This window comes from Plodia interpunctella, chromosome 6 (genome assembly GCF_027563975.2).
Source record: "Plodia interpunctella isolate USDA-ARS_2022_Savannah chromosome 6, ilPloInte3.2, whole genome shotgun sequence".
Classification (NCBI taxonomy): Eukaryota; Metazoa; Arthropoda; class Insecta; order Lepidoptera; family Pyralidae; genus Plodia; species Plodia interpunctella.
The window spans coordinates 3648008-3674042 of record NC_071299.1 but is presented as its reverse complement, the minus strand read 5'-3'; the positions used below and the strand labels follow the sequence as shown (position 1 = coordinate 3674042).

The 26035-nt window shown below is 35.0% G+C and overlaps 3 protein-coding genes across 4 annotated transcripts; 2 read left to right on the top strand and 1 right to left on the bottom strand.

Moving 5' to 3' along the window:
* The first annotated feature begins 124 nt into the window (after positions 1–124).
* Positions 125–14891, top strand: jumu (jumeau). The gene is made up of 9 exons (XM_053746639.1): positions 125–281; positions 7205–7312; positions 7393–8291; positions 8373–8497; positions 8579–8686; positions 9005–9168; positions 10346–10495; positions 11161–11245; positions 11715–14891. Exons 1-9 carry the CDS (start codon positions 222–224, stop codon positions 11822–11824), a joined length of 1809 nt encoding a protein of 602 aa, XP_053602614.1. The 5' UTR covers positions 125–221; the 3' UTR covers positions 11825–14891.
* A 1900-nt stretch (positions 14892–16791) lies between these two features.
* Positions 16792–18917, top strand: mst (misato). The gene is made up of 2 exons (XM_053746534.1): positions 16792–17475; positions 17609–18917. Exons 1-2 carry the CDS (start codon positions 17008–17010, stop codon positions 18767–18769), a joined length of 1629 nt encoding a protein of 542 aa, XP_053602509.1. The 5' UTR covers positions 16792–17007; the 3' UTR covers positions 18770–18917.
* LOC128670677 (calcium homeostasis endoplasmic reticulum protein) lies at positions 18900–25845 on the bottom strand. Of its 2 annotated transcripts, XM_053746531.2 has the most exons (14): positions 25543–25845; positions 25289–25459; positions 24901–25184; positions 24241–24403; positions 23836–23983; positions 23308–23384; positions 22952–23150; positions 22312–22882; positions 22010–22143; positions 21400–21567; positions 20978–21084; positions 20335–20428; positions 19559–19731; positions 18900–19101 (listed from the first exon to the last, which is right to left on the bottom strand). In XM_053746531.2, the coding sequence occupies exons 1-14, from the start codon at positions 25565–25567 to the stop codon at positions 18998–19000; spliced, it is 2418 nt and encodes an 805-aa protein (XP_053602506.1). In that variant the 5' UTR covers positions 25568–25845; the 3' UTR covers positions 18900–18997. The 2 variants fall into 2 exon arrangements, with proteins under 2 accessions (XP_053602506.1, XP_053602508.1); XM_053746533.1 differs by lacking the exon at positions 25543–25845 and having other exon boundaries at positions 24901–25095; positions 25289–25423.
* Positions 25846–26035: the final 190 nt, after the last annotated feature.

Below are 26035 nucleotides of genomic sequence, written 5' to 3'. Positions count from 1 at the left end.
TATCAACATTTGAATAAATAGAATAGCAAATGACTAATGACGTATATCCTCTACTAAGTTTTATCCAATGAGAAGAGAATCTTTTCTATCACGTGGGTCGAACCCACCAATAGCTTGCGAGATCATTCTTTGTGTACCTTTTCACATAATAGTAAAACAGATTGTGGTTTTTATGGAGTGAGTGGTGTTATTCTGTCAATCTAATGACGTTAAATACGTAAATGTGTGAAATTCAGGATTATTCTATTGAGCAAAAGGATATTTATTTGAATAAATATTCGGTAAGTACAGTTTCGTTACTAATACTAAATGCTATGTCTTATGTTATGAAAACAGGGCCGAATATGAGTGGGAAAGTCCAATAGTAAACATGTCCCGCTCTTTTTAATGTCATTTGTAAGTTAAATTCTATTATTCTACATGTATAGAAATCGTAGCAAATCACAGTTATTGTAGTTAGCATTCTTTAGTTTCGAAGAATCATAAAACGTTGCAAAATGTACAGCAAGTATGAGTAAAAGTGGCGGGAAACCTTGTGAAGTCCGGTTCTTGTAGGTACCGATACCGACTGAACTGAAACGATTTTCTATTTTTATAATGTATTTAGGTTTGTACACAACCGGGATTGTCGAATTCACCATAAAAACTAACGTAGTAGGTACATCCATAAATTACTCATTCATAAAATATCTTGATAATTTCTACATTGTATAACGGACACGTATATATTCCATCTCTCTCCCTCTTATGGTGACCAGAGTAAGATGATAAAAAATACCATCCAAAGAAATTCTGTTTTGGTTTTTGTTATTTATGACTATAAAATTGTGTGACTATAAAATTTAACTCCATATCGGTAAATAGGTAGGTAGCTATATAATTTGAAGGAATTTATTCACTTTGCCGTATTTTCATGAAAAATGGCGCCAATTCGTCCTCAATGATCAAAACGTAGGGTAACTTCACTAAGGTTGATAATTTTGCTACTTTGAAATGAAAACAAAAAATCATTGGTCTATATCAATCCCGAAAATCAAAACGATATAAGTAAATTGAATCTTCGATCCAAAAATAATTTAATTGTATGTTAGTCGAAATAAATAAATCCTACTCCCTTTGTTCCTAGTAAAATTATAAAAGCTAGTTTATAAGGATGTTTGTGTTTATGTAGGTACTTATGTTCGCAAAATCTACTAGATCAATTGTTATGAAATTTGACATACAGGTAGAATATAACCTGGAATAGGTAGGTACCTAAGTTCCTAATTTTTATACCGAAATTCCCACGAGAGCAAAGCCCCGCAATATCTAACTGTATGCAACTAGTATCCAAAATATCCAAATACCTACTTCGTCATAAGTAAAAATAATTTATTTTAGGTATGTAGGCGACTAAATGATAATGCAAAACACCAACAATTTGATTTGACGACAACTCTCCTTAATTTCTGTGTGTGAACGTGGCTTTATAAATTTGTAGCACGCACACACGTGCAGGATGCAACCGTCCGTTTTGGGTTCACTGCAGCAGTTGTATACGCACACATATAAGCAATGCATTCATTGTTCAACGTTTTAAATTCTCCCTTGAAATCGGTCGTGGGAACTTGTGTATCTATCTAGGTAGGTAGGTACTACCATACTAAGTGGTTTGTGCCTACAGTACAGTACAGGTGTGTCTACTAGATGGCGGTAGTCATGTCCGATGCCTTTAGGCGACTTTGAATAAAATCTGCCGCTAATGTAACACATTATAGATAGAAAAGGACTCCAACACAGCCCGTTTAAGATTTATTATGAAACTAGTTTTTACCCGCGGCTTCTACCTATTTTATTATATTTCTAGAAAAACACGCGCGGTGCTTTTCCCTCCCAAAAATAGAAGCTAAATAAAATATATAATTATTGTTACTATTCGCGAGTAACTAGACTGTCGTTTATTCGTGTACACCAGGCTTTATTATTATTTCATCACAAATTTTGCCTTTCTAACTGCATAGGTAGGTACCTACTTACCGATAACAAACTACCTATACGCCTTAAGTACGACATGTTCTGGTCTTTACCTATTATATTTTGGCTCAGGTTTGAGAGGAAAGGACACCATTTCCCCACACAAACGTAGTTTCCTGATAATGACACAGATAATATTTTTTTACCGTATAAAATTTACAACTGCCATAGCCACGCCCTTGTGTTTTGTTTTGTCCATATTTTAGTTATCATGAGGAATTAGGAAGCTTCGAAGAAATTTACTCAGTCGCTACTTATTTTAAGTAACCTATGTATAGGAATAAAATACATACATACATTGCAAGTTAAATAAAATCTTTAAAAAAAGAACAAGGCTCAAAACGCCTTCCTTATTCAAGTTTTCAAGTGGGATTACTTACGAAACGCTATTTTAGCCTACATAAAGTACCTATTCAGATTAAGGATTACGACTATATTTCGTAATCATCAGAAAAAATTACAGATTACACAAAATAATCAGGCAAAAAATAGGTGTAAAATGAGACTTTTTTTTTCAATGATTATCATATTATTACATTATTTTTCATTAGCGATCCAAATAGGTAGTTGGGTGGCCAATACATTTAGGTACCTATCACATCCTTTTCGCTTACGGAACCGAGATACGCGAGATTCAGGGTTCCGTCCGGCTCCGGTCTGGATTATTACTTTGGATTCAAGAATAGTTCTACGAGGTTGATATACCCAAGTTACTCTAGTTAGATTACACAAAAAATCATAATTAATATTAAGGTCCTACCTAGGTACATTAATTTAATAATATTTCAACGATTACGTAATTTTTCACTATCGATACTATCCAGACCGATTTGGTAGGATAGTCCATAAACCTATATCATGTCTTTTCGTTTACGTGATAAATGGAAAAAATCATGATTAAAATAATGACTAAGGTCCTACCTACATTTATTTAACTAGTTGTTCGCCGCGAACTTAGACCTCGTGAACACAATATTTTTTTACAAAATTGTGAATATTTCGAAAAGGGCTTAACCGATTTTGTTGCCCCACGAACTTAAAAATTCCATTGGCAGATCCTACATACCTTTTTAATTTCATCAAAATCGTACCAACAGTTCGAAAGTTATCGCGTTACAAACACACAAACATTCATACAAAAAAATATATTTTTGCAAGTAGAATATTAGACCTCGCTTTTCAACGATTAGGTACATAAATTTTCACTAGCGATAGGTAGGTAGGTAGGTACTATCCAGACCGATTTGGTAGGATAGTCCATACCTATATACCTAACGTCTTTTCGTTTACGTGGTAGACAGTACAAAGGGTTGCAAAACTTCATGCCCAAGCTCAGGCCTCGGGAAAGGTTCAGGTTTGGTAGGTTAGGTTAGTAGCAGAAGCAGAACTCGAGAGACTCGAAAAATATGAAGAAACCAATAATGATTAATGTAATCAGGTTACTTGTAATCAGATTATTTGTAATTAGATTACTCGTAATCATAGTCCTACATAGGTACATTTTATTTATACCTACCTCGTAGCTAATTGGGGACAGATAAAATAGAATTATGGCAGTACTGCTGCTAGCATGACATCATCAGAAAATGCTGTGGAAAATTCTTGTTTAATTAATATACCTACCTAATAATTAATTTATTTTAGGCATCAAATAAAAGTTATCATCTCAACAAATAGAAAGTTGAAATATATATATATGTACCTACTTACCTTAAAGACCAAAAAGTAAAAAATATAGGTATAAGTAATCGTACGTTTCATCTCTCATCTTCAAGTTTATTTAGGTACCTACCTACCTACCAAATTAGTACAAAAGGCGGACTTTATATGTATAGTTAGGTAGGTAGGTACCTACCTTTACACGCAACTAAAGTACCTATAATTATGTACCTATCTAGTTAATAAACTTACGGAAACGTAGGTATTCCACCCGGTGTGTCAATAAATTCACAGCGAGGGCAATGAACTCTCGTACCAACCGCTTTTCATGGCTGCCAACATCGGCTGCCCTGGCCGATGATTTTTCTGATAAAGTTCGTATGATGTGGTAGATACCTACTTATATTTCATCTCAAATTAGAATTATAGGTAGGTACCAAAATGGTATGATTCTAATTTCAAATGAAATTGTGGTCTATCTATTCTATGGTAGGTACCTATCTACCCTAACCTACTTAAATGCAGAATGTAAAGGCAGACACCTAAGGCATACCTATGCAAATAATCTCTATATAAAACAAGACTTAAGTAGGTATTTGTGTTAGGAATTAGGTAAAATTTCCGTCTTAACGTACAAACCTACCTAGGTACTTTGGCCATCTACATCCAGTAGGACGAGGGAGTTTTCGTCGCGCATGTAATCAATACAAAACAACCCCTCCTAGCTCTCGTATAATGCGCGCGCACAATGTCAGAAATGTCTAATTTCGCGCCAAATAGGTACCTACCTTACAAACTTTATTTACAGAAATACATATTAGAGAAAATATAGTAGTAGTATGTAGGGACCTACTAATTTTCTGCTGGATTTTCGAAATTGGACTAGGTACCGCCTCTTTTATTCATTTGCGTGCAATGCGCTCACATTTTTCATGCCGTCGGTTTTCCGCGGCTACGCAAACGTCTACCACGGGCGCAAGAGCCGACCACGTCGAGTTCAAGGCGAACGCGCGCGGTCAGGTTCGAGGACACGACGTCGGGCCCCTCGCGGCGCCTCCGCAGCCCCCCACTGTCTCGCCATTCAGCTGAAACCTTAGAGAACTCGCATCTAATCCAAGGCCAAAACTTTATTCTATTCTATACCTCTGAAAATTCATCTCCCAAAACGGTTGTGTAGTCTCATTGACAGTCATGCATTTCATACCTACGCACTCCTACTCCTCCCTAGGGTTTACCTACTACAAAGTAGGTAAACTACTTGTAGTATTTGTACTACTTTGTAGTAGGTAAACCCTCTTGCTCTTTTGAAATTAAGAACTGACTGTTCAGCGTTTAATTGTCAGAGCGGGCAAATATTTGATGTAGGTACCTACTAAATTGGCAGTAGGTAGGTACCTACCTACTTGTCTTCCCAGACGGTACCTAATTCTATACGGCACGTGCTTCGTACCTACTGCACCATTGAATATGATTGAGACTTGAGACAGTATGATTATTTTATTTGAACTATCTACTTATCCCCAGCTATCGATTATTAATTCCTGCAACAACCTATTCTAAAATTAAATTCTAGATATTTTGCTCACTCTACTTTAGCCCACCTTTCGCCCTGAAGTAGGTATGAGGATGAGATTATTATTGTTTTAAGTACCTAGGTAGCTGTACCAATTAGTTCGTTGGGTTGATCTTAAAATGTCTTGTTCATTGATTATGATAAAGCTATTTTGATGCACGTAGCCAATTATACCTACCTAGGCACATCATAAGTTACCAACAAAAAGAACTTGTAATAATTAAATTTCTCAGTTCATGGCCTATTAGAACATGACAGTAATAAATTGGGCGGGCATTTTTTCAACTAACTGATTCAATGTCTGTGTGGTATTTAAAATATGACTGAGTACAGCGAGTAAATATTTTTTGCACATTTCTTAGTTTGTTACAGTTTTCCTTGTAATTCGGATGTACAAAAAAATTGGATAAGAGAAAAAGTTCAGTTAGCTTATTGCTGAATCAAAAGGGCGCGGTGCGAGCGGCTGCCAATGTCATTAGGGGTCGATCCACCCTCTTTCAGTTTCGAGCATCTATCCCTTTCTGCCACCCCAACTTTACCCTCTCATTCGCACATTCGTGGAACACAACACCTACTTTATGTACTGAGTTGTGTTCTCCTTTCAGACTATTTTCGCGGTAAAACTTTTAACAGGTAGAAAAGGAGTCGACACCTGCCGAGAGGTTTTAGCTCAGTGGCTGTTAATACAAAAACAATATATTATGATCTTTTCGTTTACAGAGCGACCTAAATATAGTTTTTTGCTTTACCGTCATAGTACATTATTATGTAATATAAAAAAAAAACATAGGTACTAAATATGTAACTACCTACCTTCATAATATCGTCATGTAACTGATTATTATTTTTGGCTATCGTTGTTCAACTCTTATCAGTCATTGCACTCAATCTCAAGTTAGATTTAGGTCGCACTATGTGGTACTCAATGTGTTACGTAAAATACAACAAGTTACGATTGGTGATTACGATATGCCTAGCTTAGTGCAATTGCATTGCATTTCCTTTCAACGGTTCACGTGGAAAGAATATAGAACTCATCATAATACCGGAAGAAGATGAAAGTGAACACTATATTCGTTAACTATTACTTAATGGCCTATTGGCATATGGTACAGAACGAGTTATTTATAGGCCCACTGCTCGCCTAGTAAAAGCAGGCACAAAAAATATCGTCCCGAACTTGGAAGCCTTGGGTTAGTTCCATTCGCTGTGTTACTGTTTTTTATACACGTCACTAGCGACCGCTCCAGCCTGTCCGGACTCCGTCCAGTAAACCCGAGTATTGTTGGCGTAGGTCGTCGCTACAAAAAATCTTTGGGCGACCATTCTTGTGATGTGATGAAGATGCTCTTTTTTAAAAACCTCTTGGGGACATAACCCAAAAAAACGTGCTTAAAATAATTACGGTTACATTTTTTCTGGATAGAAATTATTTTGCATTCACATTTGTGACAGTGTAACAATACTTTAAATATATTTATCATAAAACTATTATTAATATTTACTTTATTCTAGATAAATCTCGTCAAATTTGGTCATACAAACATGTACAATATTTTGTTTTGTATTTTACTATTTTACTCTTGCGGGCACCGCTCTGTAGAGTGTAGCGCATACCACAGGGCCAAACAGGTTTTCGTGCCACAACACAAAGTGGTTTCATTGTCCTGCTCCATTATCCCGTTTTGTCTGCAATGTTCAAAACAACAAATTGGCGCGAAATTTAACATTCACATGGACTTCCATAGCCTACTGAGCCTATATGAATTTTTATAATTATTTCGCCCACTTGATTAGTCAGTCTAAAAAGCATCTTCGTAAAACACTCCATTCTTTCTGATGAAAACCTATTGAAAATGCGTTGTTGATTTTACTTTAAAAATCTATTAATGATGCATTATAGTACACTTACGACAAATATTTCAATTCGTGGTGCTTTATTTAAATATTTTTTTCTAGGTGTGCTCAGACATGGATTTGTACATCACCGACTCACTCCAGGACATGCTGGATATGGACATCAAAAATGAAATAGCTACAGATTTAAGTAGCATCACAGACTTTTCAGTTAGTATGCTTGCTTAAAATATGAATAAATATAATAATATATAATGCTTTTATTAATAAACACTCGTAATTGGTTACAGGATTCATTAGGTTTAAATTTTGCCGAAATGCCTCCATTACTGGACATGGACACAGATAATTCCTCAACATGGCTCAATAATACATCTAGTTTTGTACACAACCTAGATTTATATGGCTCTGAAGCCAATGCAGTTATGGTCAATCCTAACTCTGTGATGCCATCTTCATTTGCGGAAACTCCTGTGAAAAGTATTGTGAAAGAAGAGGCTTCGAATTTATTACTAACGTCAGCCGCTAATACTGACCTAAATAGTAGCACGTCACTGCCAAGTCCTAAAGAAGAAAAGAGCCATTTAACATTTTCTCCAAACACCATAAAGGTCCCAAAGCCCGAGCCAGAAGAACCTGCCCCCAAAAAATTGGAAGAAGCTACGCAGATGGTAATTTATGTTAGAAAGCAAGAGAAAAATGTTGTTAAGGATTTATTAAAAGATCTGGATAAAAGCAAACTGAATTCCACAATTCCAACCACAGTGAGAATCAAGACCACGCCAACCGAAGTCCTAAAAGTTAATAACAAAAATTGTTCCATTTTAAACTCAAGCCAAAAAATTACGCAACAAATAGGTGCTAAGACAATAATATCTGGTAATATACACATATTGGATGCTCAACAATCTAGAACAATTTTAGCGAATAGTAACAAAAATCAAGCGACGACAATATTGATCGATAACTCTTCATTAAATAGTAATAAACAAATTTTCAAAACAGCCGTTAGTGGAGCGTTTGCATTAGATACTAGCCAAGCTAAATATGTGAATAGTAATAATAGCAAAACAGCAGTCCTGGGTGAATTTCCTAAGCCTGCTTATTCATACTCGTGTTTAATAGCCATGGCGCTGAAAAACTCGAGGACAGGAAGCTTACCAGTATCGGAAATTTATAATTTTATGTGGTAAGTTTTTCACCTTACTTTCAATTATTTCGACCTAAATTGTCACCACATTTCTTTTCAATATTTGTTTTTTATTTTCAGTCAACACTTTCCGTATTTCAAAACTGCACCAAATGGATGGAAAAATTCAGTTAGGCACAATTTAAGTCTAAATAAATGTTTCGAAAAAATAGAAAAGCCATCCCAAAATGGAAGTCAAAGAAAGGGTAAATATAATAGTTCCTAGTTTTAAAGTACCTACTCATGATTAAAGTGTTGTACTAATTGCGACAAATACTGTTTTTCAGGTTGCTTATGGGCCATGAATCCATCAAAAGTTGGTAAAATGGACGAAGAAGTGCAAAAGTGGTCTAGAAAAGATCCACAAGCTATTAAAAAGGCAATGGTTTATCCAGGTTTGTAATTATCGTGTATTATTTTATGATTAATCAAAAGTTGATCAAAAGGAACTTCACTGTCAATGTTACTAAAAAACTATTTTGCTTACATATTTATGTCAGAGTTGCGATAACATAATGGCACATGGAAGTTAATAATTTATTTTTAGACATGATGTAGTAGATCATAGTAATTTAAATTTAGTTTTGTCAGTCTCTCTTATAGGGACATCTTGATAGATCAATCTGTACCCTTACAGATTCTTTTTTTTTCAGACTTTTGGACAACTAAACGTTTTTGCAAATGGAACAGTAAGATGTTATGTTTGATTACAGAAAGTTTAGAAGCTCTGGAACGCGGCGAGATGAAGTACAGCGGCGCAGGCGGCGACACAGACCCTGACGACGACGCGGACGTGGACGCGGACGCGGACGACGCAGACGTCGAGATCGACCCCGAGGTCAAGGAGGTCGAGGAGGAGGAAACAATTGTGGAACAGGTAGGATCATTTACAGTTACTTCTTCTTTCAATACATATCACACTTTTTAATTAATTTTAAAATACTTAATGAAAACAATTCAGTACTCGAAAGGGAAATTAATCCACGTCCTTGCCCACCTGGTTGGTTATACAGTGACGTGGACTCGTTTACCTCTCGAGCTCTGTTTTTTTTTCATTTCATTCTATATTTTCAAGAATTTTATCTTAATTTAGAAATCAATTAAGATAAAAAAAACAAAATTAGTTTTTTACTCTGCCTAATTTGCAAAATACCACACACACACTCAGTATGAAAAATTGATTTCGTCAATTTCATACAGAGTAATCTGTTTTCGAGACTTATTCCTTTTTTTAATGCTCAATTCAATACTATATCAGTGCCTTAAATTTGCACCGTTAAATTTGAATAACATCCTCGGCGACCTTGAAATCACTAGTTATGATAATAATTACAATGACTCTTTGTTTTTGTAGATATGCAGCTTGTAAAACATTTGTGTACTAAAAGTCAATAACCTTTGCTTTTGAAGTTATTTTAATTATTGAGATAAGCAAAAGAAATAAATTGTGATAAGATGTTGAAACTTATATAAGTATATTTTACTATCATGTAATGTGGTGATGCTCAATTTGATTATTTCTCAAGACCACTTGTTGCTGGTGTTACACATTACAAACTAAATGACACGATAGTTATAATGTATTCCATGTAATCCACGCACCGTCTATCATTTCATATCTAAAATTTCATTTATTTCATCCATATTTATATAAAAAATCTATAGAAAATAGACCGAAGTTCTGTCCAGCAAATTTGTTTGATTTTTGTAATATCTTTATTGTGCAAAAAACACCTATGAAAAGTGCATACCACGTGCATACACACGCAATATATAATGTCGGCCGTATTCCAGGATCTCTTCCAGTCAACCAGCGATAATATATTGGGATATATATATTCACTCACTAAATTGTTTATATTTGCTGCATTTTATTTTACGCGTGTGCACATGTGTGTACATGTGCGTAAAAATTCCATAATATGTAGTGTAGCTGTGCTCGTGCTGCATACGCATAGTTCGGCGTGTATATTTACGTTTCATGATAGAAAATATTCCAACTATTGCAACGAAGAGGCAGTGGTGCAGCCAGTATGTAATATTATCAATTCCAGGAGGTGTCAGACCAAGAGCTGGAAGTGGAGGAAGTAGTGGAGGGTACGGGCATGGTGGGGGGCAGCTACCGGCTGCTGGCCAGCGGGCCCTCCGCGCTCACCTCCTACATCACCGACCCCGACTCCGGGGAGGAGCTCAGTGACGTCGAGGTAACTGCCAGAAATTGCTAATGAGGGGAAAATTCTTTTCACACACTTTTTACAAAATTCAATTGTATTGTTTAATTTCTAGAGATAACCAGGAGTAACAAACTTATTATCATACTCTTAGCACTACCATATTCATATCTTCTTTCCTTAAGTAGCCTGGTAGAGAGTGATGAATTGTACCGTAACATTTGTCTTTCTCGAAATTATATCTTGTATCTTGATTTTGGTGCAATACAAGCAAAGTGTTTTTACTTTACTAATTTAACCTGTTAAAGTAGGAAGAATTTATTTTTGATTCATACACATACACCACCGCATGCCTGTTTGGTAGCTACACTACCAAACAGACATGCGGCATGATGATGGTGGGTCGTCTCCACAGTCTGTGGACGCCTGCAACACCAGAGGACACCTCCTCTTTCACCCTTTAAACTGGAACACAATAATGCAAACAACTGCCATTTGGCAGCAGAAATAGCCCTCACTCTCGTTTATTTTTGCCTGCCGACTAACATTGTACCAAGGTGTACCTTTTCTGAGTGTAATTGCGATGTGTGAGGCTAAAAGTAGAAAGTTCTACGACGAATTATTATAACTATATCTGGCTTGCTAGGAAGCGACAGTTCCATTTTCACTTATTCTATTTATTTATTTTTTACTTACAGATTCTAGACCGATCGTATGAAGAAATAGATTTCGATATGGCTAAACCCATGAAGCTGGATCTATCGGTTTCAGAAAACTACACAAGTAAGTACCCACATTCTAAAATAATTACTTCATATATAAATTGACATACACAATGCCCGGATTTTTGTTGATTATGTCCATAGCTGGGTATGTAGGATTTTCTTTTTAACACCACATTTCTTGATACATCGTCACATACACAATTCTTGATTCCCCTCTAGAATGAACCACTCCAAACCATGCAGCGCACATCACAGATATAAATTGACATACACAATGCCCGGATTTTTGTTGATTATGTCCATAGCTGGGTATGTAGGATTTTCTTTTTAACACCACATTTCTTGATACATCGTCACATACACAATTCTTGATTCCCCTCTAGAATGAACCACTCCAAACCATGCAGCGCACATCACAGCCTCGAATGACACCGGGTACATGCGCAAATAAGAGAGAGAATAAAATGTAAAAGTATGGATTTATTAATGATATCAAATTAATAGCTTCTTTCTTTTCTTTTTAACAGTACATCCAGCGAAGCGAGCCAAAACAAGCTTCGTGTATCAGCCTGTGGCGGCGCAGACGCACACCAGCAGGAGAAAAACACCACTCGTCAACAGAGTCGCACTAATATAAACTGATAAATAAGTACATGACGAGTATCGATCAAGTAGGACACAAGTTCACATGTGTCCTACTGTATCCATCTACCCGTCACACTTATTCTAAAAATTGTGATCATACTTTAATGGGGTCAATGATAATACAAAATTGTGTTTCTCCAGTGATTGTTCCATTTCAAATTTAGCAGTAGAAGGAAAGTGAATTGTAATAATTTAGCTGTGAAATTGTGTGCATGTTCGGAGTCCAGCTCCGAACAGTAGAGTCTGTACCAGATAAGTGTATTTATGTGTTTTACAACAATTAACACTTGTTACATATTGAACACTGTAAAAACGTTTTAATTTGTAAGTAAAATACTTTTTCAGTTTATCTCTCTTGACATCCTGAATGTTCGGGTACAATTTAATGTTACATTTAGTGAATTTATTCATAACATTTGTATATGGTTGATATTCAACCATTCTGTCAGTACAAATACTATCACAGTGCTTTTGTATCGAAGCATACTTATGTCTAGGTGAGAATGAAGTGTAGTATCATGTAGTGTTTTACGATTAGAGTTTATGGATAGATGTTCACATGCATCGATACATTAGCAACACAGTAGCGGGTATAATAAGCAAACATCCCACCGCTGGTTTATATATACAATTATATGTATTTTTCATTTGCATGGCTGAGGCAAGGCCCTGTTTGTTGAATTTCCTAACAGTGCTTAATGGCTATAATTATGGTTTTTGTCTTATTTTGTTTATTCAATTTGTTATGTCATACTTGGAGATCATATTTAACTTGATCCCGACTACGTAGTGCAAATTATTTAATGAAGGCATAGATATGAAGACGAAGATCTTTGGTATCCTTTTTTACTGAATAAATTTGGTGTAGTGAGAAATCTCGATAAAGTTAGGCAAATATATACAAATGTGTATAGTGTCAAAGATCCTCTCTTCATTTCTTTAAATATTTTTACCATTGGGTTATTTTTTGCGATGTACTTAAATCTAGCCTAGATACAATTTACACAACGGGGGTTACCGTTTCTGCACTCGCTCGTTGGCGAGTGGGTTTCTGTTCCCTTCGTGACATTAAAAAAAAATAACATAAAAAGTGTTCCTCGGTACGTACATGGGCTGGTGTAGTGTGACCCTCATTAAATGCTCACGCAATTACCACTCTGGATCTAAGTTAAATATTAAAAACCTATTATAAATCAATAAGTCATTAAATTACTGTTTTTAACATATGTTGAATGTGATTAACCCAGACAAATTGGTCTGGATATATAAAATTAATAGTCAGTGTGAAAGAATTTTAGATTGGCAATGTTTGGTGTTGGTTGTGTCTGAAGATCTCGAATCGGATATTGGTTAGTCGATGCGACTAAATTCGTATTAGTAGTGTAAGTTATTATAATAACCACAAAAAACAATGGAAGATTGACCATGCTGTGCTCGATTGTTATAAGATTCTTACAATTTCCCATATACATTCCAATACCTTTGATTGATGCATTGATTTTCCTATATTATGTATTAAATAATTGGAAGATTTAGCAGAAAATAAGTTAAACAAATGCGAGCCATACAGCGTTTAAGAACAGGGTTACTATTACTATAGCTAGCTAGCTTTACATAATGCATAGGATTGCATTAGTTATTTTTTTAATTACAGGGGTAAATTTGTTAATTTAATTTCAATATTTTGAATAATAATTACCTACTGTGAAATTTTCAGCTTTAGCAGATAACTAAAAAATATAGGGAAAAGGTTTTTGTATCAATCAAATCGTTTCATATTACTTCCGAATATGTGTTCAAAAGATTTGCCTAGATTGTATTCACAAAACAAATAGTCTTGCAATATTAATCAATTAGAATAGATGAAACTGTGATATGAAATTTTCTATGAATTGAAATATTGATCAATTACGCACGGATGTATGTATGAAATAGTATTATAGAGAATTATGTTTAAATCTGACTTGGTACCCTGTCCCGAGTAATTCTGAATAAAAAAGGTTCCTTCTATTCTAATTTGGGATCGGGCACCATGTCTCGTAACCATTTTGCTGTAAGTAATTGTGCTTATAATGTGAAAGGCGTGATTCCTGCCTTGGGCGGTGAATCATTTTTCGATAACAAACTGCTTTGCACAACTCGCTCGCCCTCAAAGTGATTGTGTGAAACTTGAATACGCTGGTATTTAAACCTTACTTGTTGGAACCTTAGACCTATGTAACGGTAAATGTTTCGTTGAATGAATTTTTTTTTCCATTCACAAAATCTAGTTTTAAATAATGTGATTTACAATTTAGTGTAAATCGAGCCATTTATTCTTGAATGAAAGTTGTTAGAATTAATACATGTAATTTGTGGTGTTGTGGAATGTTGAATAAACTGCAGTGTCGACCACTGAATTCAGATGGAATTAGTTGGAAATTACTTAAATTTAGCCCAAAAATACTAATCAAAATCATATAAAACCGAAGGGTACATAACAAAATAAAGTAGGTGCTTTTGTATACTGATTTTTAAATACAACAGTGCAATTTTGTAAATAATATAGAGTGATTAGATTTAAATGTTTGCTTTTGTACTAATATAACATAATAATGCAGTCATACTGTAAATTTAGATGAATTGATCGTGTTTATGAATTTTGTATTTAGTCACGGTATTAAATATTTTTCATAGCATCAAAACAAAATGTTACTCTTACTCAGAATTTTTAAATACATTAGATATTTAGAAACCATTTTTATAACATGATAGACACAGTACAATAGTTTTGTAAAGAATTTTAGAATTCGTTTGCGCGCCTTATAATCTTCCAAAATATAAGAATATTTAAAAACAGTTATCATTAGCCCAGTGTTAGCTTTTGCTAGCTTAATTTTGTACAGTAAAAGTACTAGTAGATAATGTATTTTTCCACTGCCAGTATTTCAACATCCATGTATAAAATAAGATTTCTAGAATTTAAGGCGAATAAAATAGTGTTTAGTTACGTAGTGCTATGTTTAAGAATAAGTTGAATGATTTTTAATAACATTTTTGTAATAAAAATTAAATGAGTACACTTGTGTTTTTGTTAGAAACTAAATAGGTACCTAACCAATATAATTGGTAAACCGATTTGAATGCGATTTTATAAATTATGACTGTCGAGTCGATCGACGTAGTTCTAAGCCATAGATGTATCAAATATTTCTAGATACAGCATTCGACGACAGTACGCATACGACGCAGCATAATGTAACGAACGAAAACGAAAACTCTTCCCACCCCTTCCCCGCCCCGCCTGCCGCCGCTTTCACCCGCATAATATTGCCAGCGCCCTATAATTTACCCCAAAAAGATTTTTAGGAATAAAAAAGTATGAAATTATATCGCAACTAAATACAAACATTCATTCATATAAACATACATACAATTCAACAAAAAAAGAAAGAATTCTGAAAACATAACTGATTCTTGACCTATCTAAATACTTGTTTTTCCTGTATAAATCCTAATCCTGCGGAAAGTTCGTGAATAACAAGTAGCCTACCTGTTGACTTCCTCTATCTTTCAATGAAATTCTCATCAAAATCGGTTCTGGATATTAGCCCATAGCAGAACGACAGACAAAAAAAAATATTCATTTTTGTTTTTCCATCGTCCTAGCTACGTCCGTGATATAAAGTGTATGGGGATTGAAAAAAAAAAACAACACAGTTCACTTCAAATCAAATCAAAAATAGTACTAATATAGCACATATTTAAGCAATTCATGAAAACAAAACTAACGAAACGAAAGATGTCATATCTTTATAATATAACTATATTATAAAATGAACAAAAAAGTAAACAAATAAAATGGAAAGATTAATTAGATGTAATTATTAAGTCAATTGACTTAATAGTTACATCTGATGACGAAAATCTTTCCATTTTATTTGTTTACTTTTTACTTGTTATTTGTTTCTGCGTCTTTCTATAAGATAAGCCATTTACTCGTAAATATTTTTAAATTTTAATTTAATAGTCATATCGGATTCAAATAAAGCTAAACATTTTTAGAATTTGTTATGTTTTTTTCATAATTTTAAAATAGACTAACGGAACGTCATACCCATTCGCCTACTTTTGGGAGATTTTAAATTTCTAATAATGGCAACACCGGTCCATGTGTCATTGACATTTATTATTTTTCAAACATAATATGAAACCCGACTTATCTGTGAAATGTAATCCCCTGACTTTTATTAAGAAAACCACTGTGGTTGCGGCAGCATTTAACAACGCAACACGGCATTTTAAATTCGTCTTACGTATTTAACACTTTATGTTCTGAAAGCCTATTCAATAATCCACTAAATCCTTCCTTTTTTCCTTTAAACTCGCATCACGGTTGCGTAGAAGGTACTTTTGGTCGTAAATCTGCAACAATGTTGAAAATTGGCGTTTTTTGCCTCCATTGGCAATGTTTGTGTACTTTAGTTGTAGCAGTAGCGCCATCTGCGCTGAACTTTGCCTAATATGCCCTATTTTATAAAAAAAATATGGTTTTTCTAGAAAAACCATATTTTTTTTATAAAATAAATAAATTTTTTTTATAAATTTTATTTATATAAATATAAATACATATACCTAGGTATATGTAATGAATTTACTAAACAGTTACGTTTAACAATGTTGTCATGATACAATAAAAACCCACGGGCCCTCTTGTAAATCTATAATAAAACCGCCTGCGGTGGAAATATACTGCCTCGTGGAAATTTTATCACTTTTTCATATTCACTTCACTTTTTAATGTAATTGCTCCATCGTTCAAATGGATTTATTTGACACCACTTTGACATAGGTAGCTGTGGCGGGTGTAGGTCTTAGGGTCAATGGTCTTAGGTGTATGATGGTAGGCATGCATTATGTCTATGGTTTTACAAAATACTTGGCTGTATGGGCTAGTACCCTTTGCCTCCTCAATAAAACGAGGGAATCAGAGGGAATAAACAAAAAAAAATGTCTATGGTTTGTTATGTTATGTTTTACGGCAACATTTCGTTTGACAATAATAAACATAACCTAACCAAGAATAAAAATACTTTACTAATTCTTTGTATGGAGATAATTTTTGATTCTGTATTTACTTAATTGTAATATAGGTGACAATTAAATTAAATTACATATAACTGTGTCAACAATACCATGTCTACCCGCGAAATATTAAACTTGCAATTTGGCCATTATAGTAACTATGTTGGTGCTCACTTTTGGAGCATTCAGGAATTAAGTTTTGATTATACCGGTACTTTAAAAAATGAAGTAAACCACGATATTCTGTATCGAGAAGGGCAAACTGCAAAAGGCGAGGTTACTTATACACCACGATTATTATTAGCAGCTTTGAAGGGTTCTTTGAAAACTTTACCAGAAACTGGTGGTTTACCTTCAGAACAGGAAGAAGCTAACACATTATGGGAAAACGTAGAGAAGATAGAAGAACCACCGGCAGCGAAGAATGAGTACCTGACAGATATTGATGCTGAAAGCACATCAACAGCAAAAGAATATGATCTAGATCAATCTGTAACTACATGGACAGACTTCCTGTATCCCCGATTTCATTCCAGAACAGTGAATGTTGTAAGAGAATATCAACATGATAATGATAAGGTAATAACAAGGATGTTTCCTGAAAATTATTATTCCTCCTATTTTCTCATTAAATGTTAAAAGATATGATTGTATCTTTTAACTAGTTGTACCCCTCTGTACTGTATTAATACCATTTATTTTTTCATTTTAGGAATGCTTTGAAATATCAAATACAGGCCGTTCCCTATGGAAATCAGATTATGGTGACAACTTCATGGATAATATTAGGAAATATGTTGAAGAATGTGACAGTATACAAGGTTTCAATGTTACCTTTGATAGTACCGATGGATTCGCTGGATTAGCGATAGGTTGTATAGAACATCTAGCTGATGAATATTCCAAATCAATCTTAGCACATCCAATCATTGCATCACATTTTCCTGATAACAATCCCATCACACAGGAAGAAAGAGACAAATCTAATTTAAAAGACTCTACTAGATTAGTGAACTTAGCAATGTCATTGCAAGAACTGTCAGAACATGCCTCTTTGTTTGTGCCTCTTTGTATGGGAGAAAAAGGGTGGCGAAAACCTGGTAATGGTAGGGTATTTGAGTATGTTAATTACAAACCAGAGCTATATTATCACTCTTCAGCTTTATTAGCATCTGCCATGGATACCTTGAGTCAGAAATACAGACTCAAAAGTAATATTTATACTTTATCAGATATATGTGCAGACATGACTGGTTATGGAAGAAAAATGGCAGCAGCGTCTTTAGGCATGCCATTTACATTTGGAGAATCAGAGTACTTGATTGATCATTTGAATAATACTACAAAACCTATATATTCATCAATAACTCCTAGCTGCAAGATTGCAACAGATAAGATTTTCCAGTTGATTACAGTTAGAGGTATACCAGAAAGTTATCTGAAGGCATCAATGAATGAAGCTAAAGCACAGTTAAATCTGCCTGCTTACAGATGTAATAATGTCAAAGAGATGTTTCAGCTTTTTTTCCAAGCTAGCAACTTTCTTTCAGCAACAAATATCACTGTCTGTGAGAAACCTCTACAGTTGAAAACACCATATCCAAAAATATTTTCTGATAAACTGAATAGATTTGGGTTTTTGAAGAATAATGACAGACAGGAGGTTGTTGAAAGTTGTCCTCTAATTGCTGGATACCACAATGGCAATTTCTTAGCTGATGTATTAGAGAAATTGCACAGGGAAGTGAGTAGGATAAAGTTTGGAAAGCTGCACAGGTTCAGAGACGAAGGCTTAGAAGCCGCTGAATATGCAGAGAGTTTGAACAAGTTGTCTGAATTTAAAGATAATTATGAAGATGAGTTCGAATTGTAACAATTGGTTTTGTTAACACAAGAAAACTACATGTCATTTAACAATTAAGCTTTTCCGCAAATATAATAAAAGTTATATTAATTTTTTTTGTAACATACAAATAAAACTCGTAAATAATAAGAAATTAAAATAAAATTCATAAAGTTTATTGATGATTTAGTTAAAATAAATCATTATCTCACACACAATCTCATTGTACACATTTACACCAATCATATCTAGCCACAATCACGATGACCGCTCTAGAGCTCTCTCCTTCATTCTTGTAATAAATGCTGCACCTTTGTTCTTTCTGAAGTTTTCATAGGGGTCATTAAGATTTACACCAACACCTGGAATTATATAAAAATATTTTGCAAACAATTAATCTTTAGTGTTGTCGGGAGATCCTTTGTTGGTAGTATTCCTGAGTCACATTGTCATGAGAACTGAAACATCTTGAAATATATAAAATTAAGTTTGCAAAATTTGACCCAAACTAACAAATAAAAAAGCTTGCAAAAATATGCATATTTTTTGTTTCAAAATTTTATTTCAAAAGTCTGGACTTCAAAAACAGGAAAGTGGACACTGGTTTCCAATGTTCTAGAGAAAGGACTTGATGGCAGCTTCTGATGAAAACGTTAAAGTGGCGTCTTCTGAATTTCCATGGACACACGAAATAAATAAATACATATTTGCAGGAAGAGTTTGAGAGGTAGTTTGTGTTTCAGACTACGGTTTACGGAGAGTGGCTTACGATTTGTCTGGATTTCTTTCATCATTCCATGTACAAGTTCACATAGGTACCTTTATACTGATCTTGTTTGTCCCTGATGGCGCCCCCGCTGATGGGCTCGGCGATGCCCTGCCCGGAGGCGCCCAGGCCGCCGGCGCTCCAGCCCATCTTCTGCAGCAACTGATGCCCTTTGTTCGTAGAGTCTATGCCACCTGACGTGCTTGGGAATGAGTTTCCACTGCCCCTATGCATTTGTAATATAATATTTTAAATACAATAAATGAGACGATTACCTTAGCGGCCAGTAGATTAGAGTTTAGCAATGGACTAATTGTTTTTTATTTTTTTTTATTTTTATGTTTTGTAGACAACAACATGTCTCAGGTCCAAAAGAGAATACTTTGTGATTTTTTTCTTACATACATATTTTATACATAATTATTTCTTTAACTTGCAGATTTAAGAGAAAAATACCTTCTGAACCTCAACAACTAAAATAAATCAATCCCATCCTATTATCCCATTAATATACATACAATGGTGAAAGTTTGTAAGTATATTTATTACTTCTTCACGCTCAAACGACCGCGTCCATTTTTATAAAATTTTGGTATTCAGGTAGCTGATACCTTGGATTAACACATTACTTTTTATCCCGAAAGTACGCCCTTCGCCTTAGGATTTCGTAAAGAAGTGTGATAGTCGATGGCGATTTATAAAGGAGATGTACAGTAATGCATAAATTCGTTAGTATTTTCTAAAAATAATTACACGGGCCACACCGTTTGAAGTAGCATTATAAAGTTCACTATCGCGTAGAAGCTAACTTTAGAAAGCAAAGACTTACATGAAGCTGGGCGGAGAGGGCTCGCGCTCGGCGCGGCGCTCGCGAGCGCGCTCTCGAGACTTGCTGCGCGACCGCGACCGAGATCTTCGCCGACCTTACAACCAATATCGACAATTTTTTGTTTGTTTCATTAAATCAGGATGTTAAAGAATAGGGTAGTTGCCATCAAGTTAAATCAGATACTTGTATGACAGTGGGCTCATTTATAAATTTTATTTTATACACAGGTAACTACCTATTGCCTACGATGTTGATGAACCTGATTCTGGCCTGAAGTGATGCTATGTATATCCTTATTAGCTTAACTCAGAATAGGCAACGCATCCCCAAGGAAAGTTAACGTCAAGCAGGTGGCCAGTTGTAAAATCACGGCTTAATCTTCAAAAAGGTTAACTTTTTATGGCGTCACAACCCCGAAAGCGTACCGGGGTAGACACAAAAAGAGAGAGTTGATTAATATAAAATATATGAAGTATATTTGGATCATATACTTCTTCTTATCCAATGATAAGAAAAAGTATATGAAACATTGTGTTTCTGGTTTTGCAACTGGCAATGTATCTAATTTTTATTTGTATATTAATTTTGTTGTAAAACTGTTTTGTGTGTCAAATAAATAAATAAATTTAAATTGAAACATTACCATCTCTTTCTCTGTCTCTTCTCCAAGAAGATGATTTTCTTCTGGGAGACGGTGTTCTCGATCTTGATTTTGCTGGTGATGGTTTTTCAGGTGTTCGACTCTTTGATCTGAAAAAACAGAATTATTTTATAGGATGTAAAACCTACACGTAACTAATAACTCGATCAAATTAAATCACGACTTAATTCGTCGGCGTCGATGTAGTCACCTCTACACTAATTTACGGTGTGAAAAACAAACGAAAATATTAGAACATGTACACAACTGCCTACAGTATTGACGGTGAAATAGAAATGGCAGAGGTTTTCACTTCCAACTAGGTCCTGAGTTAATTCCACCATGTTATTTTAATTGAAATTATAACTAGTTTACTTACACTATTTTTATACCAGATTATTTAGGAAAAAAGTGTCGTAAAATACCTGTATCTTCTGCCAGGCGGTGTGGGTTGTTTCTGAAGATCCTTGGGGATTGGACTTGGAGATTTTGACTTCTCTCTCCTGCCTTGCGCAATGGCCTCCTCTTTATTTTTCCTAGCTGCATTTTTGGCTTTATAGTACTCATATAGACCGAGTTTTTCCCAGCCCTCACTGAAACAAGAATTTTTTGTGATACATTTACTATTTATTCATTTTATTCTTGAACACACGCTAGTGTCTCCGGAAAATTGGAGAATTTGTTTAGTTTGATTGTTAACTGAAAGTACATGAAGATTTATTGAAAGTACATTATGAATAGCATAAATCTTTGCTAACAATGTGACTTATAAAGACAAACATATATTTTTTTCAAATCAGACCAGTAGTTGCAGAGATTAGCACATTGAAAGAAATAAAATTTTCAAGTTTTATTGATTATAGAAATAATATTGATAAAATAAGTCTCGGACTGCGGCGGATTCCGTTGTTAACGTACAAGGCGACTAAGAAATAAGAATCCTGGACAGCTAATAGGATAAGAGAGAGAATATGAGTATAGAATTATCATAGTCACAAATATTTCTTCAAATGTAATAAAAATACATAGACTTACTTGTCTCTGGGTCGCTCGTGGTTGGGCGCGGCGTAGAAGGCGTCCACGGCCGCCAGCAGCCGCTCGTTGGGCGGCGCGGGCGGCGGCAGCCGGATGTGCGCTGGATCTAACGGCTTGTACCTGTCATCTTCCAACTGAAATTCAAATTATGACAGTTAAATACATAACAATAAATCAAAATTATGGTGATTGAAATTGGAAGCAATCTTTATTAGAAAATTAAAACTCTATTTGAAGATTTCTGTTTTTTTTTTGCATGATTTAATATGTATCAATAAACAAATACATTTGTCACTACTCACCATTATAAGAGGCACCATCAATCCTGCAGGTAATTCAAAATATGGTACTGAGGGCATCAAATCTTCATTATTAATTTCTGGGAACGGTGGGAAACCTGGTGGAGGCTTACTAAGATCTGGAAGACCATTTTGGAATGCTCGTAGTGCAGAGTTCTCTGCAGGTTCGAACCCAGGCGGAGGTTGCGAGAAATTTATATTTGGCAAAATAGATAAGTCAGGTTCTTCAGTCTCTTTTTCCAATTTTTTATTATTATGACTGGTCATTTGGTCAAATGTCTGACTGTCATAACTGTTCTCGTTACCACTTAAACTGTTGTTGGAAGCATAGTTGTCGCCGCTTTCACTGCCGTATTGTTGGTTGTATGAATTATTACATTGATCATAATTTCCCATTTGTGAAAAATTCTGATCGTAATTATTATTTTGAAACGAATTATTCGGTACATTGTTTTGCTGTTGCATACTTTCTTTTTGTTCCAGATTCTGCAGTTCAAGAGCCCGCTTTTGCATTTCCAATTGCTGAATCTGTTGCATTGTGTGCGAAACGAATGCTTGGTGCTGTGTTTGATAACTGAAACATAAATTATGACATAATTTTTTTGTCCCAATATTTAATTCTCAAGTATAAAACAATACATACTTTTCAAAAGTTGTTTTAGTTTGTTGTGTCAAATGAGAGATTGCATTGGAGTGCTGAGCGATCAAATTATTTTGATACTCTTGATATGAACTGGTGGGACTCTTCATCTTGTCTATGACTGATGTCTCGAAATAGTTGGACTTGGACTCCCAGAGCCGGAGTAGCTTGTTTAACTTAGCCTCCTGCTCCTCTGTGACGGCTGAAACAGCAAAACGATTAAAAAGTTGTCGCGAGAGCAAGTACTGCAAGCAAGTTACCTGACGCACAAACCGCAGGCGATGATTGTCTAGAGATGCTTTTTTGAAGATGAGAATGTACAAACGAACAAGACCTACATCTTGATATAAATATGTTACCTATACTGGCATTGCAAAACATGGGAACCACCACATTTTCCAAATTTTTCTTGAGATCTTCAGCATTTTTGCGTGCACTGTAATTAGGAATAACAGTATCATAGACACCGAATTGATATTGATAACAAGAACAAGGGACACATGAGGACTTTAAGAACCATTACACTATATAAAAATATTAATTATGTAATAAGTAGGTAGCGCATATATTTTTTACTGTTATCAGTGTTACTGATTGTACCTACATTGCACAGAATGATAAAAGACTTTCTGATTTTGAAATTGATAACCACAAACAAATTCAAATTGATAATTTCATCCAATTATATTTATTTTCTTATTACTATTATGATTTTAATCTTAATAAAAAAAATTACTTGAAGGGGGTAAAAATTTCTTATTCTAAATAATGATAAAAAATAACAGAAAAAATCAATACTATAGAGAAATAAATAAATACTATAGACAAATGGAACCCAAGACCCTGAATATTCCTAATGTATGCGAATAGTCTCCCTATATACTAACCAGTGATGGAGGACATCATTGACAAGGTATATGATGTGAAGCTTCTGAGTGAATGCTGCTCCTGGTTGAGTGACTTTACGAAGAAGATGCTGCGAAATCACTTTGCCAGCATCAAATGATGTGGCATGCTGTAAAATCCAGCCTTTACCTAAAAAAAATATTCCAAGTAGTGCAGTGAAAATGAAGCGGTGGTAGTGAATGAATGGAAGGGGAATTGAAAGTTCACAGGTTCGAATCCTACTCATGCCACACGAGTTGTATGTATAGAACTTTTTATCGTCCACCACTTGCTTCTGGTGAAGGAAAACATGAGGAAACCTGCACTATGGTTGATTATCAACCTGTGTGTGAAATAGAGAGGGCAAAGGCAAACCACTCCATTAATTTCAATATATTAAAAATTACCTGACGAAATGCTATCTTTAGTACAAGTGTCAATTATTGGTTGCAGAATAGCATCCAGTTCAGTGAGGCTGATATTATTTTCTTCAGCCATTATCTGGATGGTCTCCACTTGCGCTTTGCTCACCAGCTCATTGATCTTAGCCTGTTGTTGTTGAATCAACACCTAAAATGTTCATATACACTTAGAATAAAATACAAAGGCCACAAGCATTACATTTAAACACAAAAACTTTAAAAGTATGCTTTTACTAATGAAAAATGTATAGAAAATGTGTCTCAATGATAAATTAAAAGCTCAAATGACATTTAAATTTAGTTGCCTGGCTAAGTATGTCAAAATTGTTGAATGAATTATGCCTGTAAATAAAGATTTTTTAAAATTAAATTAATATGGGATCATATTGTGTAGCAAATTACTAGAGTCAAAACATATTTAGGTAAAGAATATTCAATGTTGTGTACCTATTTATACATATTATTTTATTATAATATCTCAATATTACTATTTTGTCTGTAGAAAACATATATTCATTAGAAACTTAATAATAAACAAATTGGCTAAAAGCCAAAACTTTAAATATATACTAGAGAAAAGATTTTGGAAATTTACAAATATCAACTTATTGCTCTAATAATGACATATAAATTGTTTATACTGACCGTGTGTTGAGCATTCAGATTATTCTCAGATTGAGTGATTTGCTCTTTTAGAAGTGCTATCTGAGTGTTCACGTTGTCAACTTCTGTGTTGGTATGAGGAGGAGCAGGCGCGGAGTTGGCCGCCAGCCACTGCTGCAGCGCAGGCGCCGCCGCCATCGAAGCCGCGAGCCCGAGCTGGGCGGCCGTCGCGCCGGCCTGTTGGGGCATTACATATTGCCTGTTCTGTGCCATATAAGCCCCGGCGGGAGCTGGAGCCGGCTGGCCACCGGCCGATTGCTTTAGAACTATAAACAGCGGAGGGTCACTTGAAACGGTTATAACAACACGCAATCAGCGATCGGGGCGACCGCGAATATTCAACTGCCATCGTCATGGTAAGTATGCTTACTTGCTTGCTCTGTTGTCACTTTGTACTGGTAATAGTTGAAGAATTCCCCGCCATACAGAAAGCTAAACTTGGGGTTATTCTTCTGTTTGTTCTTGGTCATCTTCTCGAACTCCGGGCCATTTCGAGCGACAAACTGCGCAAGTTTGTCGATGATGTTGCGTAGGTCTTGATCTGAAAATGTTATAGTTTTGATTAAAAGTCGTTGGCTAACTATGTTTGATAATTAGGTATTTATATTATTATTTGGTTCCTACCTTGTGGAGGCTGCGGTAGCTCCATTTTGTACCCAAATTGAGGTTATGTGTTGTCACGGTTAACTGTGCTTCACTCTTGCTTTCACCAATCTTCCTTTCGTCATTATATGTATCAATGTATTACGAAAGATACGAACAATGCAACGACACTGTAAAACACTCATAAAACTAATGAGCTACCTATAGTAATGTTCACGAAATTTATAACTTCAGAAAATAGATTCCGATTCAGCCATTTGTAAAATTTGACGGAGGGAGGTTGGTTGCGTGCAGGCGGGGGGCTGCAGTCTTTTCTGTTGTGTTGATTTGACATTGCCATGCCATACTTTTTTTGTAATGGAATGGAAACATGCCATAGACAAAGCTTAATCATATATTAACGTTTATAACTCGATTACGTTATGCATACTTGGATGTTTATTTCTCTCTAAAAAAGTGAGAGAGATGTTCCGTTTCTTCTCTTGTATTTCTTGTACATACACATTTCTATTTA

Excerpts from the sequence above, each read along its gene's own strand:
- LOC128670677 (XM_053746531.2), bottom strand. The coding sequence starts at position 25,567 with ATGGAGCTACCGCAGCCTCCACAAG. Across the intron at positions 25,460-25,542 it reads GCTACCGCAGCCTCCACAAG|ATCAAGACCTACGCAACATC; the intron begins GTAGGAACCAAA and ends TAACATTTTCAG. Across the intron at positions 21,085-21,399 it reads CCGCCTGGCAGAAGATACAG|ATCAAAGAGTCGAACACCTG; the intron begins GTATTTTACGAC and ends CTGTTTTTTCAG.
- mst (XM_053746534.1), top strand. The coding sequence starts at position 17,008 with ATGTCTACCCGCGAAATATTAAACTTGCAATTTGGCCATTATAGTAAC. Across the intron at positions 17,476-17,608 it reads ATCAACATGATAATGATAAG|GAATGCTTTGAAATATCAAA; the intron begins GTAATAACAAGG and ends TTTTCATTTTAG.
- jumu (XM_053746639.1), top strand. The coding sequence starts at position 222 with ATGTGTGAAATTCAGGATTATTCTATTGAGCAAAAGGATATTTATTTG. Across the intron at positions 7,313-7,392 it reads GTAGCATCACAGACTTTTCA|GATTCATTAGGTTTAAATTT; the intron begins GTTAGTATGCTT and ends AATTGGTTACAG. Across the intron at positions 10,496-11,160 it reads AGGAGCTCAGTGACGTCGAG|ATTCTAGACCGATCGTATGA; the intron begins GTAACTGCCAGA and ends TTTTACTTACAG.